Here is a 12771-nt window from a genome sequence, read left to right as displayed (position 1 = left end):
ATATATATAATTTATATATATATTTTATATATATATATTATATAATATATATATATATATATATATATAATTATTTTATGTATTATATACAGGATGGCGGGGCAGGGCAGGGCGGGAAAAACCGGGGCTTCCCCGTCGGTCCCCTAAATTTTTGGGAAACATTGCCATGCCTAGTGATATCTTAGGGTGCGTTTGGCTTATTATTTCTGGTCGGCAATTTACCGATCTGACGTTTTCCAGCCAGATCCAGTGGTTCGGGCTGGAAAAGGCCAAATCTGCGTCAATGTGGCCAAAGAAATGGCCATCGTTATGACAATGAGTCATATCTTGGCTGTCGCTGACGCCAAAGATGGCCTTCTGGTCTTTTCTGGTCAGATCCGTGTTGGATCTGGCCTTTTCTGGTCAGATCCGTGGTGAATCTGGCCGGAAAAGGCTATAGTGACGCCAAACGGCCAGATCCGGCTGGTATGTGTGGTTATGCAATTTCCGCCAGATTCCAATGTTGGTGGTCGGAATCTGGCACTGCAGGTGGTGAGTCTTTTTGTCATTTTACATGTTTTTATATATTTGGGTATTTATTAAATTAGCAAACTTAGGGGGTTTTTTTATAATTTTTTAATTTTATCTAGTAATACCCCAATTTAATTATCTATAATATCCACAAAATCCTATCCAAAATAATAAACCAAATGCACCCTAATTGCAAATCTAGCTATAGGTCCATTGTTCTTTCTTTTCTCAACTAATCAGATTTTGTTTCCTTTGTATGTCTATAGCTAGCTTATAAAGGCTTTATTGTAAAGTGGAATGATTATGATGGGGGCTTTGAAAATGGTGAAGGTGATAACTGATAACACTCCTGAGACCCCTCGAAATTAGGGAAATGGTAAGGGTTTTTTCAGTAATCAAGGTGTCCATGTCAAGCCCGGGCCTTGGAGGAGGGCCCAGTGGAGGGCCCGAGCCCTCCTCCTTAGGCTTGGTCTCATTTTGGGACCAGCCCTCCTAGGACCGATCCTCTTAAGGATCGGTTTTAGGATCGGGTTTTAGAGCTGGGCTTTTGGGCCCGGTCCCAAATACCTAGCTCTAACGATGGCCATATCTTTGGCTGTCGCTGACGCCCAAAAGATGGCCTTCTTTGGCCTTTTTTGGCCATCGACGGCCACATATGGCTGTAGATCTGGCCGGAAAAGGCCATAGCGACGCCATAACGGCCAGATCCGGCCGGTATGTGTGGTTATGCAATTTTCCTGCCAGATTTCAGCGGTGGTGGTTGGAATCTGGCATTGCAGGTGGTGGTTGGAATCTGGCATTGCAGGTGGTGGGGGTCTTTTTGTCATTTTACATATTTTTATATATTTGGGTATTTATTAAATTAGTAAACTTATAGGGTTTTTTTATAAATTTTTAAATTTTACCTCGTAATACTCCCATATTCAATTATTTAATACTATCCACAAAATCCTATCCAAAATGATAAATCAAACGCACAATGTTCTGAAAACTAGATCGGACAATGACCTGTTCAAGGGTCCGGTTTTTGATTTGACCGGTTGGACTGTAATTTGTAAAATTACATTTTAGTTTCTAAAAGTTTGAAATTCATCAAAAACACCCCTATAATACTCCCTTAAGGTTTGAAATCTATCTAAAACACTCCTGTCGTGCGAAGATTCTGGTGAGTATGGCGGCAGCGACAATCGACGGCCAATCGAAGCTGGAATCTTGGGGCTTTTGATGTGCAGGTGCTGGCGACTCTGATGGTGGTGCGACGGAGTTCCATCGGCGTCGGAACTCGTCGGAATCAATGAAAGAAATCTGACGTCGCGTAAAGCCGTAAACTTTAGGTGGACGACGATCGACGAAGGCTGGACGACGGCGACTGAAAATGGATGGGTTTGGTCGTGGAAATGCCGTCCTTCGAATGAGGGTGTTTTCTCCGTCAAAAGATGCTGGAATCCGAAGGCGATTGGACCTCGATTTGTGTAATATCCCACTTGAGGTACGTATTTAAGATTTGTCGTATTAGCTAAAAGTTTATTGTTTTAACTTAAATTGAGTTGTATGTTGAGTTGGTTGAATTGTTGCCTGAAGATTTCATAATTATTAGATGAGGAAATCCCAAACAAGCACAAGCTCATGTTCCATGAAAAAACACTTCCTAGATGAATTATACAAGGCACAAAAAGTCATTAAAAATGAGGAAAAGGAACCAACCTCGTAACATGCTCCTTGCATTCTCAGACATTTTGTCGAATTCATCAATGCAGCAGAACCTCTATCACTCAGAACCAAAGCCCCACTCTCCAGAACCTATGAATTAAGTCATTAATATAAGTGATAGCAGGATGAAAAGGAGGTAGAAAGATCACATAAAAGATGCTATCATACAGTTTCCCCAGTTTCAGGATCTTTGTGACATAAGTGTCAAACCAAAGCAGAGCTTCCCCTTCCACTGTGTAAATGCCTCGAGGAGACAGTTTGTGTATATATTGGAGCAATTGGGACTTGCTGGTTCCAGGATCACAAACAAGAAGGATATTGATATCACCACGGAAGCAGCACCTGACAGCAACTTCAAAGCACTCCCGCCAAAAAGCTACATTGAGGTCAATAAATTGGACATCAGATTGAAGTGTAGAGTTATATGATATTAACTAACATATGGAATCTCTAGAAAGCAGTCATTACATTCGATGGCAAACTGTGTAAAACTGGCAAGAAGACCTTTTTTCAACAATCTAACTCCCAGATATTTGGTGCCAAAGACCTGGTCAGTGTTTCATATATATCAGGTTGTTTCGACAGCTCTTTCAATTGCTCACCTGCGATATCAAAAAGCAAGTGCTTATTATATGAAACAGAAATGAACATTTCCTAAGGAGAAAGAGATATACCTTGACTCATCAAATTGGATTTCTTCCTCAATTTCGGTGGCTATTATCCACTTCCATGTGGTCCTCACCAGCATTCTTGATCTGTCGCTTTCTTTATTGAAGACAGTCAATATATGTCTGCAATAAAAATAAGTAACTCCTCATTGACCATATCAATATAAAGAGAATCAAATGAAGGAAGAGCAGATAAATATATACCTAAATAATGATTTCACAGTTCTCTGTGTTGGCCCAACTCGGAAACTCATAGCCCTGTAAATCCCAGTGACTGTTCAAAAAAGAAAGAAATAATCAGACATTAAAATAATCAGGAACCCTTTGTGATCATACCACAAGATATATTGGGGCTCCACCTCAACTCTGTCACCCGGCTTTCCGGCATCACCAGTTGTCATGCATCAACAAGCTACTGTATGTGGTGTTCCACCTCAGGGATCTCATCAGGTGTCTCTGGAGCCTCACAATTTGCTTATCTGCAAACCTGAGTTTTGAAGCGGTAAGAGTGTTATTATATTCTCATAGTTTGCATAAACCATAAACTTCTGATTCAAAGTCGTATTGTCTTAGGGTACAATTATGCCAATCAATTTAGCTTTTAGTAATAAGATTGTACACTCCACATTCATATATTTCAACATTTGTGTGCTGCATAGTGAAAGGAAATGCCCGAACAAACTCCTCAAATATGAAAATCATTAAATTGAACAATAGATTAACTAGTAGTTCAAAGATCCCCACAATTTGCTCAAACATCAGTCAATCAGCTTAGCAAAAACTAAAGCTTTGAGTTACCTGCTACGATTGTGCACCATTGTCATAGAGTTTTGCCATACACTCTTGTTTTGAGCATTGCATAGGCTCATATTCGTCCTGCTGACACAAATAGGTCAAGCAAACAACATATAGTACAGAATTAAACCAATAAACAGAACAGTCAAAAGAATTTATCTATCTACACAACGGGGTCTGAATAGTACCCACATACAAGAAACCAAACACGGCCTCCCTAATCTCTGGTATTATCAAACTACACCGAATAATCATCCCCTTCAACGAGACCATCTTCTCAATATCTAACCAATAAAACCATAACAAATTAGCCAAAATCTTCATTGCCACAAATTCAATTAATAATAAAAAAACTAACCGATGATTGAGATTTCGCATCGAAGTAGAGCTCTTCAGATTAAAAATCCTAACTTGCACGTGCTTGTCAAACAAAGGATTAATCAAACTAACAATATCATCAACACAATGTCAAAAATGGCCAAAACCTCAAGAGGGTAACTAACCATTTGTTATACAAATCACAATCATAATCAAACACATCATGTGCTCACATCAATCCACTCTCCTTCCATTTCAAGAACCTATTTATAGCCCTCATATACTTCCCTCTCTAAAACTTACTTCCACCACCATCAACAACTCTGCCTCTCTTCTAAAGTGTTCAAAAACATCTGAATTGCCCCCTTCACATCTTGAACACTAATATAGTGCCCCAAACGAAGGTAGGGGTAGTGTTGTCCATGTCGTCCCCGGCTTCTGAACTCGGTGGGGCTCATCGGTCGAAGAGGTGACGTGGCCGATTTTCGGTCGCCAGATCTACGATGGAACGAGATGGAGTTGTGGTTGGGGTCTCTGTGACGAGGCAGCGGGAGTGGTTGGCAGGTGGAGTAGTTGCAAAGGCGTGAGGTGTTGAGGACCGGCGCCGTCCACCACGACGGCCGCACGAGAGGCGTGAATTGTTGGCTGGTGATGAAAATGTATTGTCGATTGGAGTCGAAAACGAGTCGTCGGGGAAGACGGACCTGAAAAAAAAAAAAAACAAATTAGAAAAAAAAAAAAAAAAAATTAAGAATAAAGAGTTACGCGATAAGTAAAGATGAAGTGTTTACCGCCATGTTGAAGTCGGCGTGATCTGAATCGGAGGCCATGGGGAAAAGAGCCAGCGGGAGAGAGAGGGATTGGGAGTTGGACAGCAGAGATGAGGGCACAAATGTTTGTTGAGAATTGGCGGGGATACTCTGTGTGTTTGGCGCCATGTTACCATGGAACCGAACGGGCCGGGCGGAATGGTCTAATGGGTCAACTGAGCCCATCTTAAATGAGCCTAGGACAATCTAAAGAGGAAACGGGCAGCCCGTCTTGAGGATGGCCCCAGCCCATCATAATTATCTTATTATTTGATTTTTTTTTAATAATATTGTTCAGAGAAAATAAAATTTATATAATATGCATAAAATAGATTGTTGTAAAATTATATAATATGCATGGCTATTATCATTTTTACTTTTTTTAGTATCAAGGTATCCAAGTAGTTTACGTGCATCTTGATTAATTATCTAGCGCCAAATCATAAGTAGGTGTTCGGGTCATTTTACGCGTATCTCGACTCGTACGTTTATCGATACTATTTCCAATTTGTTTTAACTATATGGACTACTCCGAATGAGATACTTTTCTTTTTATATCTCAATCAATAATATTTGATGATATGGGGAAGTAAGTCAACCCACTATTTGAGTGATATCTAGGCAGGCAATGCGGTGGGGATCTCATTCACCGTACCCATCCCCGCCTTCAAAATAAACTCCCCACCGCATCCCCGTCACGGGGATTGAAAAAAATTCCTCTTCCCGCCCCATAGGGAAAGTTGGAGGCCTATCCGCCCCGTTAATTTTACATAATCCTAAATTAATTTGAGTATTACCATACACAATAGTTAATTCTCATCCACATGACAATATTTAAACATAGATAATTTACATATATTGGTAGGAGTGTTCTTGTTCAATTGTTTAGGGTGAGGGAAATTGGAAAAATATGGGTTATATAGGCTAGATAATTGTGTAATTAGGTAAAATATAGGAGTATTAATGAAAAGTAAGAATATATATATATATATATTATATATATATATATATATATATTATATATATATAATATATATATATATATATATTAATTTATGTATTTATAGGATGGGGCGGGGCAGGGCAGGGCGGGAAAAAACGGGGCTTCCCCGTCGGGGCCCCTAAATTTTGGGAAACATTGCCATGCCTAGTGATATCTTAGGGTGGTTGGCTTATTATTTCTGGTCGGCAATTTACCGATCTGACGTTTTCAGCCAAATCCACAGTGGATCTGGCTGGAAAAGGCCAAATCTGGCCGTCAATGATGGCCAAAGAAATGGCCATCGGGACTGACAATGACGGTCATATCTTTGGCTGTCGCTGAGGCCAAAGATGGCCTTCTGGTCTTTTTTGGTCAGATCCGTGGTGGATCTGGCCTTTTCTGGTCAGATCCGTGGTGAATTGGCCGGAAAAGGCTATAGTGACGCCATAACGGCCAGATCGGCTGGTATGTGGGTTATGCAATTTTCCGGCAGATTCCAATGTTGGTGGTCGGAATCTGGCACTGCAGGTGGTGGGAGTCTTTTTGTCATTACATGTTTTTATATATTTGGTATTTATTAAATTAGCAAACTTAGGGGGTTTTTTTATAAATTTTTTAATTTTATCAGTAATACTCCCATATTAATTATCTAATAATATCCACAAAATCCTACCAAAATAATAAACCAAATGCACCCTTAAATTGCAAATCTAGCTATAGGTCCATTGTTCTTTCTTTTCTCAACTAATCAGATTTTGTTTCCTTTGTATGTTTATAGCTAGCTTATAAAGGCTTTATGGTAAAGTGGGAATGATATTGATGGGGCTTTGAAATGGTGAAGGGATAACTGATAAGCACTACTGAGACCCCTCGAAATTGGGGAAGTTATGAGAGAACCCAGTTGTCTCTTTTTCTTATATTTTTTATTTTAAAGGGTTCCTGATATGGGTAAGATTTGTCTATAAAGGAGTCGTCACGGGAGATGGGATTGTACTCGGGGAATCATGATTCCGGTTGGCTCCTTTATGAGCCAACTAAAGGTAAATTCTAGTTTGGCATCCAATGGAACATCACCATAGCAATACATAAAAAAGGGTTTATGTGAAGAGGAATTTATAAGAGAATGGTGAACATTCTTGTAGCACTAAATGAAACATGGTAGCTAAACTGGAAAAATAACATATACAATCATGATAATGTAATTGACACAGATTACAGTTCTCTTATAGTACACTAAAATTAACCGATAGGCACGCCGTGCAACAGTTTCTTGTCAACAAGTTAAGCTTTGTATATGTAGGCTTTCGCATAACGAGTTATCGATGAACTCTGATCATATTCTTTTCACACTGTCACCGTGGACGACTACAAATCCCTCGCTTGCAAGAGTTGTAAGTGCACCTCTCAGCTGAATTACACAAGAAGAGTAAGTATAATCATCAGTAAGTTCATTCTCTTCAACTCAGCTTGAGGGTGAGAGAAAGGGTGGTATATACTTACATCTTGAAGGTGAGGTTCACTTCCAGAACTCAGCTTCTTCAGCTCTTCCAGTAACTACAAATTGTTCAAGTTTTTTCAAGTGTTATTTTGTGGTTTTCATGAAATAAAAATACAATGAGGTTCACTTTAGGTAAATTAGCACACCTCCATCAAGCGCATTGAGGGTCCTCCAAGTTGCATCTTCTCCGCAATCAAGTTGCGTGTTGATGATACCAAATTATCACGTCTCATCCGTTCGCTTGCCGAAACTCCAGTGGTTATGAGATCCATGTCAATAGTTCCTTTAAGAAGAGTTAAAAGAATGTTATCAGATCTTGTTTATCTGGGTTGTAAACAAGATCAGGCCAAATGGTGATACAAGTGCTTTAAAAAAATTACCAGTAGAATGATCAGTAGCTGACTGTTGCATTGCAACTTCCAGGAGCCGAAATGCCTCCATTACATCACGCTTTTCAACCTGCTTGCACGATAACGTAAATTTATTATATTCATGTTGAACCACAGTGGCAGTCAAGAAACAAAAGGGCATGTAACACTAACCCATTCTGAGAAACGAATGCGAGCCAAGGCCTCGCTAAGGCGTATCAAACTCTCAATTTGCCTGGGTGTTGCTGTTATCACCTGTTCAATTACCAATCAAGACACATGAAACTATGAGGCACTTTTACAAATTTGAAAACCAGAAAGAATTTGTCTAAATCTAAATTGCGTTCAAAGCTTTATCAAGACACTATATTTGAGAAGCTCTAGAGTACAAGGCAGTAATCAAATTGAACAAGATATTTGCCATTACATCAGGAAATTATCAAAAACAAACCACCTTGAGAGCAAAGTCATCATGTGTAGGAAAGAAAAGACACAAACTCAGACCATAGATCATTCTTAATGCCCCTAAAGTTACTTCATTGAGTGTTATAACCTTTAGTTGTATATCAATGAATAAAAAGAGAATTCTTTGAATTTACTAGATTCATTATCAATTTTGTCAGAAAAGAAGACATGAAAACTGAAGCAGGGATTGTCGTAAATAGAAAATAGCACCAAACCTTTTTGCCACTGCCAGGGAAATTCCCTCTTCTTCTCATTTCAACATATCCTCGAGTTAACTCTTCGGCAGCTTCATCAGATAACTGTGGATGAATATGCTTTCGAGCATAGCTCACATATTCAGTTAACGTAGCAACATCTAGAACACCCTGCTCTGCACTCTGCAAGTATATACAAGTGATCTACTGATGAGTGAAAAAATTGCCAGATATGGGCCCTTTAACAAGAGAATTGTGACAGTTAACCAGACCTCAGGATTCTCAAAGTGTAAAGCAACAATGTGCTTGGCAAGACGTCTATCTGTCTGTTCATCAGCTTTGTCAAGAATTAAGTAGATCAAATCAAACCTGAGAAGGATCAATGGTCGAAGTGGTTCTATTAGAAATGGCCATCAAGTATTTTCAATAAATACTCTAGTAATAGTATGTATCGACACTTAACACAAAAGCACATGTCAATATACTACTAGTTGCATGGGATATAAATGATATCTTCTTACCTGGACAACAAGGTAGGAGGAAGGTGTATGTTGTCAATCACAGACAAGCGAGGGTTATATCGTGAACCACTAGGATTTGCACAAGCCAATACAGAAGTCCTGGCATTAAGGGAAGCAATTATTCCAGCTTTTGCTATTGAAACAGTTTGCTGCTCCATCACCTGGGAGAATTGAAGTCAAATTTAAAACATCCATCAGAAGATATAGCAGGACTAAAATGCTGAAATATGTGAAAAGATTGATAAATGTATTTCTGAGGCAAAATGCCAAGTGTTATTTTCATGACAACATGCTTTACATCCCATCATAGAATAATTTCTTATGTTCAATCAAGATTTCATACATTATTAGATCGAGGAAATCCCAAACAAGCACAAGCTCATGTTCCATGAAAAACACTTTCCTAGATATGAATTATACAAGGCACAAAAACTCGATTAAAACTGAGGAAAAGGAACCAACCTCATGTAACATGCTCCTTGCATTCTCAGACATTTTGTCGAATTCATCAATGCAGCAGATACCTCTATCACTCAGAACCAAAGCCCCACTCTCCAGAACCTATGAATTAAGTCATTAATATAGGTGATAGCAGGATGAAAAGAGGGTAGAAAGATCACATAAAAGATGCTATCATACAGTTTCCCCAGTTTCAGGATCTTTTGTGACATAAGCTGTCAAACCAACAGCAGAGCTTCCCCTTCCACTGGTGTAAATGCCTCGAGGAGACAGTTTGTGTATATATTGGAGCAATTGGGACTTGCTGGTTCCAGGATCACCAACAAGAAGGATATTGATATCACCACGGAAGCTAGCACCTGACAGCAACTTCAAAGCACTCCCGCCAAAAAGCTACATTGAGGTCAATAAATTGGACATCAGTATTGAAGTGTAGAGTTATATGATATTAACTAACATATTGGAATCTCTAGAAAGCAGTCATTACATTCAGATGGCAAACTGTCGTAATACCTGGCAAAGAAGACCTTTTTTCACATCATCTAACTCCCAGATATTTGGTGCCAAAGACCTGGTCAGTGTTTCATATATATCAGGTTGTTTCGACAGCTCTTTCAATTGCTCTACCTGCGATATCAAAAAGCAAGTGCTTATTATATGAAACAGAAATTGAACATTTCCCTAAGGAGAAAGAGATATACCTTTGACTCATCAAATTGGATTTCTTCCTCAATTCTAGGTTGGCTATTATCAACTTCCATGTGGTCCTCTACCAGCATTCTTGATCTGTCCGCTTTCTTTATATGAAGACAGTCAATATATGTCTGCAATAAAAATAAGTAACTCCTCCATTCAGACCATATCAATATTAAAGAGACTCAAATGAAGTGGAAGAGCAGATAAAATATATACCTTAAATAATGATTTCACAGTTCTCTGTGTTGGCCCAACTCGGACACTCATAGCCCTGTAAATCCCAGTGACCTGTTCAAAAACAGAAAGAAATAATCAGACATTAAAATAATCAGGAACCTTTTTGTGATCATACCACAAGATATATTGGGGCTCCACCTCAACTCTGTCACCCGGCTTTCCGGCATCCACCAGCTTGTCATGCATCAACAAGCTCACTGTATGTGGTGTTCCACCCTCAGGGATCTCATCAGGTGTCTCCTGGAGCCTCACAATTTGCTTATCTGCAAACCTGAGTTTTGAAGCGGTAAGAGTGTTATTATATTCTCATAGTTTTGCTATAAACCATAAACTTCTGATTCAAAGTCTGTATTGTCTTAGGGTACAATTATGCCAATCAATTTAGCTTTTAGTAATAAGCATTGTACACTCCCACATCTCATACTATTTCAACATTTGTGTGCTGCATAGTGAAAGGAAATGCCAGAACAAACTCCTCAAAATATGAAAATCATTAAATTGAACACATTGATTAACTAGCTTAGTTCAAAGATCCCCACAATTTGCTCAAACATTCAGTCAATCAGCTTAGCAAAAACTAAAGCTTTGAGTTACCTGCATCGATTGTGCACCATTGTCATAGAGTTTTTTGCCATACACTCTTGTTTTGAGCATTGCATAGGCTCATTTATTCGTCCTGCTGACACACATAGGTCAAGCAAACAACATATAGTACAGAATTAAACCAATAAACAGAACAGTCAAAAGAATTTACCTCTATCTACCACAACGGGGTCTGAATAGTACCCACATACAAGACACCTAAACACCGCCTCCCTAATCTCTGGTATTATCAAACTACACCGAATAATCATCCCCTTCAACGAGACCATCTTCTCAATATCTAACCGAATAAAACCATAACAAAATTAGCCAAAATCTTCATTGCACAAAATTCAATAATAATTAAAAAAACTAACCTGATGGATTGAGATTTCGCATCGAAGTAGAGCTCTTCAGATTAAAAATCCTAACTTGCACGTGCTTGTCAAACAAAGGATTAATCAAACTAACAATATCCATCAACACAATGTCAAAAATGGCCAAAACCTCAAGAGGGTACCTAACCATTTTGTTATACAAATCACAATCATAATCAAACACATCATGTGCATCAACATCAATCCACTCTCCTTCCATTTCAAGAACCCTATTTATAGCCCTCATATACTTCCCTTCTCTATAAACTTCACTCTCACTACCACTCAACAACTCTGCACTCTCTCTAAAGTGCTTCAAAAACATCTGAATTGCCCCCTTCACATCTTGAACACTAATATTAGTGCCCCAAACGAAGGTAGGGGTAGTTTCGTCCATGTCGTCCCCGGCTTCTGAACTCGGTGGGGCCTCATCGGTCGAAGAAGGTGACGTGGCCGATTTTCGGTCGCCAGATCTACGATTGGAACGAGATGGAGTTGTGGTTGGGGTCTCTGCTGACGAGCCGAAGCGGGAGTGGTTGGCAGGTGGAGTAGTTGCAAAGGCTGAGGGTGTTGAGGACCGGCGCCGTCCACCACGACGGCCGCGACGAGGGCGTGAATTGTTGGCTGGTGATGAAAATGTATTGTCGATTGGAGTCGAAAACGAGTCGTCCGGGGAAGACGGACCTGAAAAAAAAAAAAAAATTAGAAAAAAAAAAAAAAAGAAGTTAAGAATAAAGAGTTACGCGATAAGTAAAGATGAAGTGTTTACCGCCATTGTTGAAGTCGGCGTGATCTGAATCGGAGGCCATGGGGACAAAGAGCGAGCCGGAGAGAGAGGGATTGGGAGTTGGACAGCAGAGATGAGGGCACAAAGTGTTTGTTGAGACGATTTGGCGGGAAATAGCTCTGTGTTTGGCGCCATGTTACCATGGAACCGAACGGGCCGGGCGGAATGGTATAATGGGTCAACTGAGCCCATCTTAAATGAGCCTAGGACAATCTAAAGAGGAAACGGGCAGCCCGTCTTGAGGATGGCCCAGCTCAGCCCATCATAAATTATTCTTATTTATTTGATTTTTCTTTTTAATAATATTGTTCTAGAGAAAATAAAATTTTATATAATATGCATAAAATAGATTGTTGTAAAATATTATATAATATGCATGGCCTATTATCTTTTTTTTTAGTAACCAAGGTGTCCAAATCAGTTTACGCGTATCTCAATTAATCATCTAGCGCATAATCATAACTAAAGTATTTGAGTCAATTTACGCGTATCTCGATTCGTATGTTTATCGATATTATCCCCAATTAGTTCTAACTATCTGGACTACTCACAAATGAGTATACTTTCTTTTTTTTATATCTCAATCAATAATATCTTAGATTGCAAATCTAGCTACAGGTCCATTGTTCTTTCTTTTCTCAACTAATCATATTTTGTTCCCTTTGTATGTCTTATAGCTAGCTTATAAAGGCTTTTATGGTAAAGTGGGAATGGTTATGATGGGGGAGATGAAAATGGTGAAGGTGATAATTGATAAGCACTATTGAGACCCATCGAAATTAGGGAAACGGTAAG

General features: G+C 39.2%; 1 protein-coding gene across 1 annotated transcript; it reads right to left on the bottom strand.

Moving 5' to 3' along the window:
• Window positions 1-6956: 6956 nt before the first annotated feature.
• LOC116130098 (DNA replication licensing factor MCM4-like) lies at window positions 6957-12073 on the bottom strand. The gene is made up of 18 exons (XM_031415849.1): window positions 11959-12073; window positions 11190-11873; window positions 10985-11113; window positions 10825-10906; window positions 10369-10501; window positions 10210-10281; window positions 9999-10121; window positions 9811-9924; window positions 9478-9690; window positions 9301-9399; window positions 8839-8999; window positions 8590-8686; window positions 8339-8500; window positions 7833-7913; window positions 7671-7749; window positions 7437-7573; window positions 7293-7346; window positions 6957-7200 (listed from the first exon to the last, which is right to left on the bottom strand). The coding sequence occupies exons 1-18, from the start codon at window positions 11996-11998 to the stop codon at window positions 7126-7128; spliced, it is 2535 nt and encodes an 844-aa protein (XP_031271709.1). The 5' UTR covers window positions 11999-12073; the 3' UTR covers window positions 6957-7125.
• Between the last annotated feature and the right edge of the window lie 698 nt (window positions 12074-12771).

The sequence above is a fragment of the Pistacia vera genome, unplaced genomic scaffold (genome assembly GCF_008641045.1).
Source record: "Pistacia vera cultivar Batoury unplaced genomic scaffold, PisVer_v2 Contig217, whole genome shotgun sequence".
Lineage (NCBI taxonomy): Eukaryota > Viridiplantae > Streptophyta > Magnoliopsida > Sapindales > Anacardiaceae > Pistacia > Pistacia vera.
Note: the sequence above shows the minus strand (reverse complement) of the source record. Positions and strands in the feature narration are given on the sequence as shown.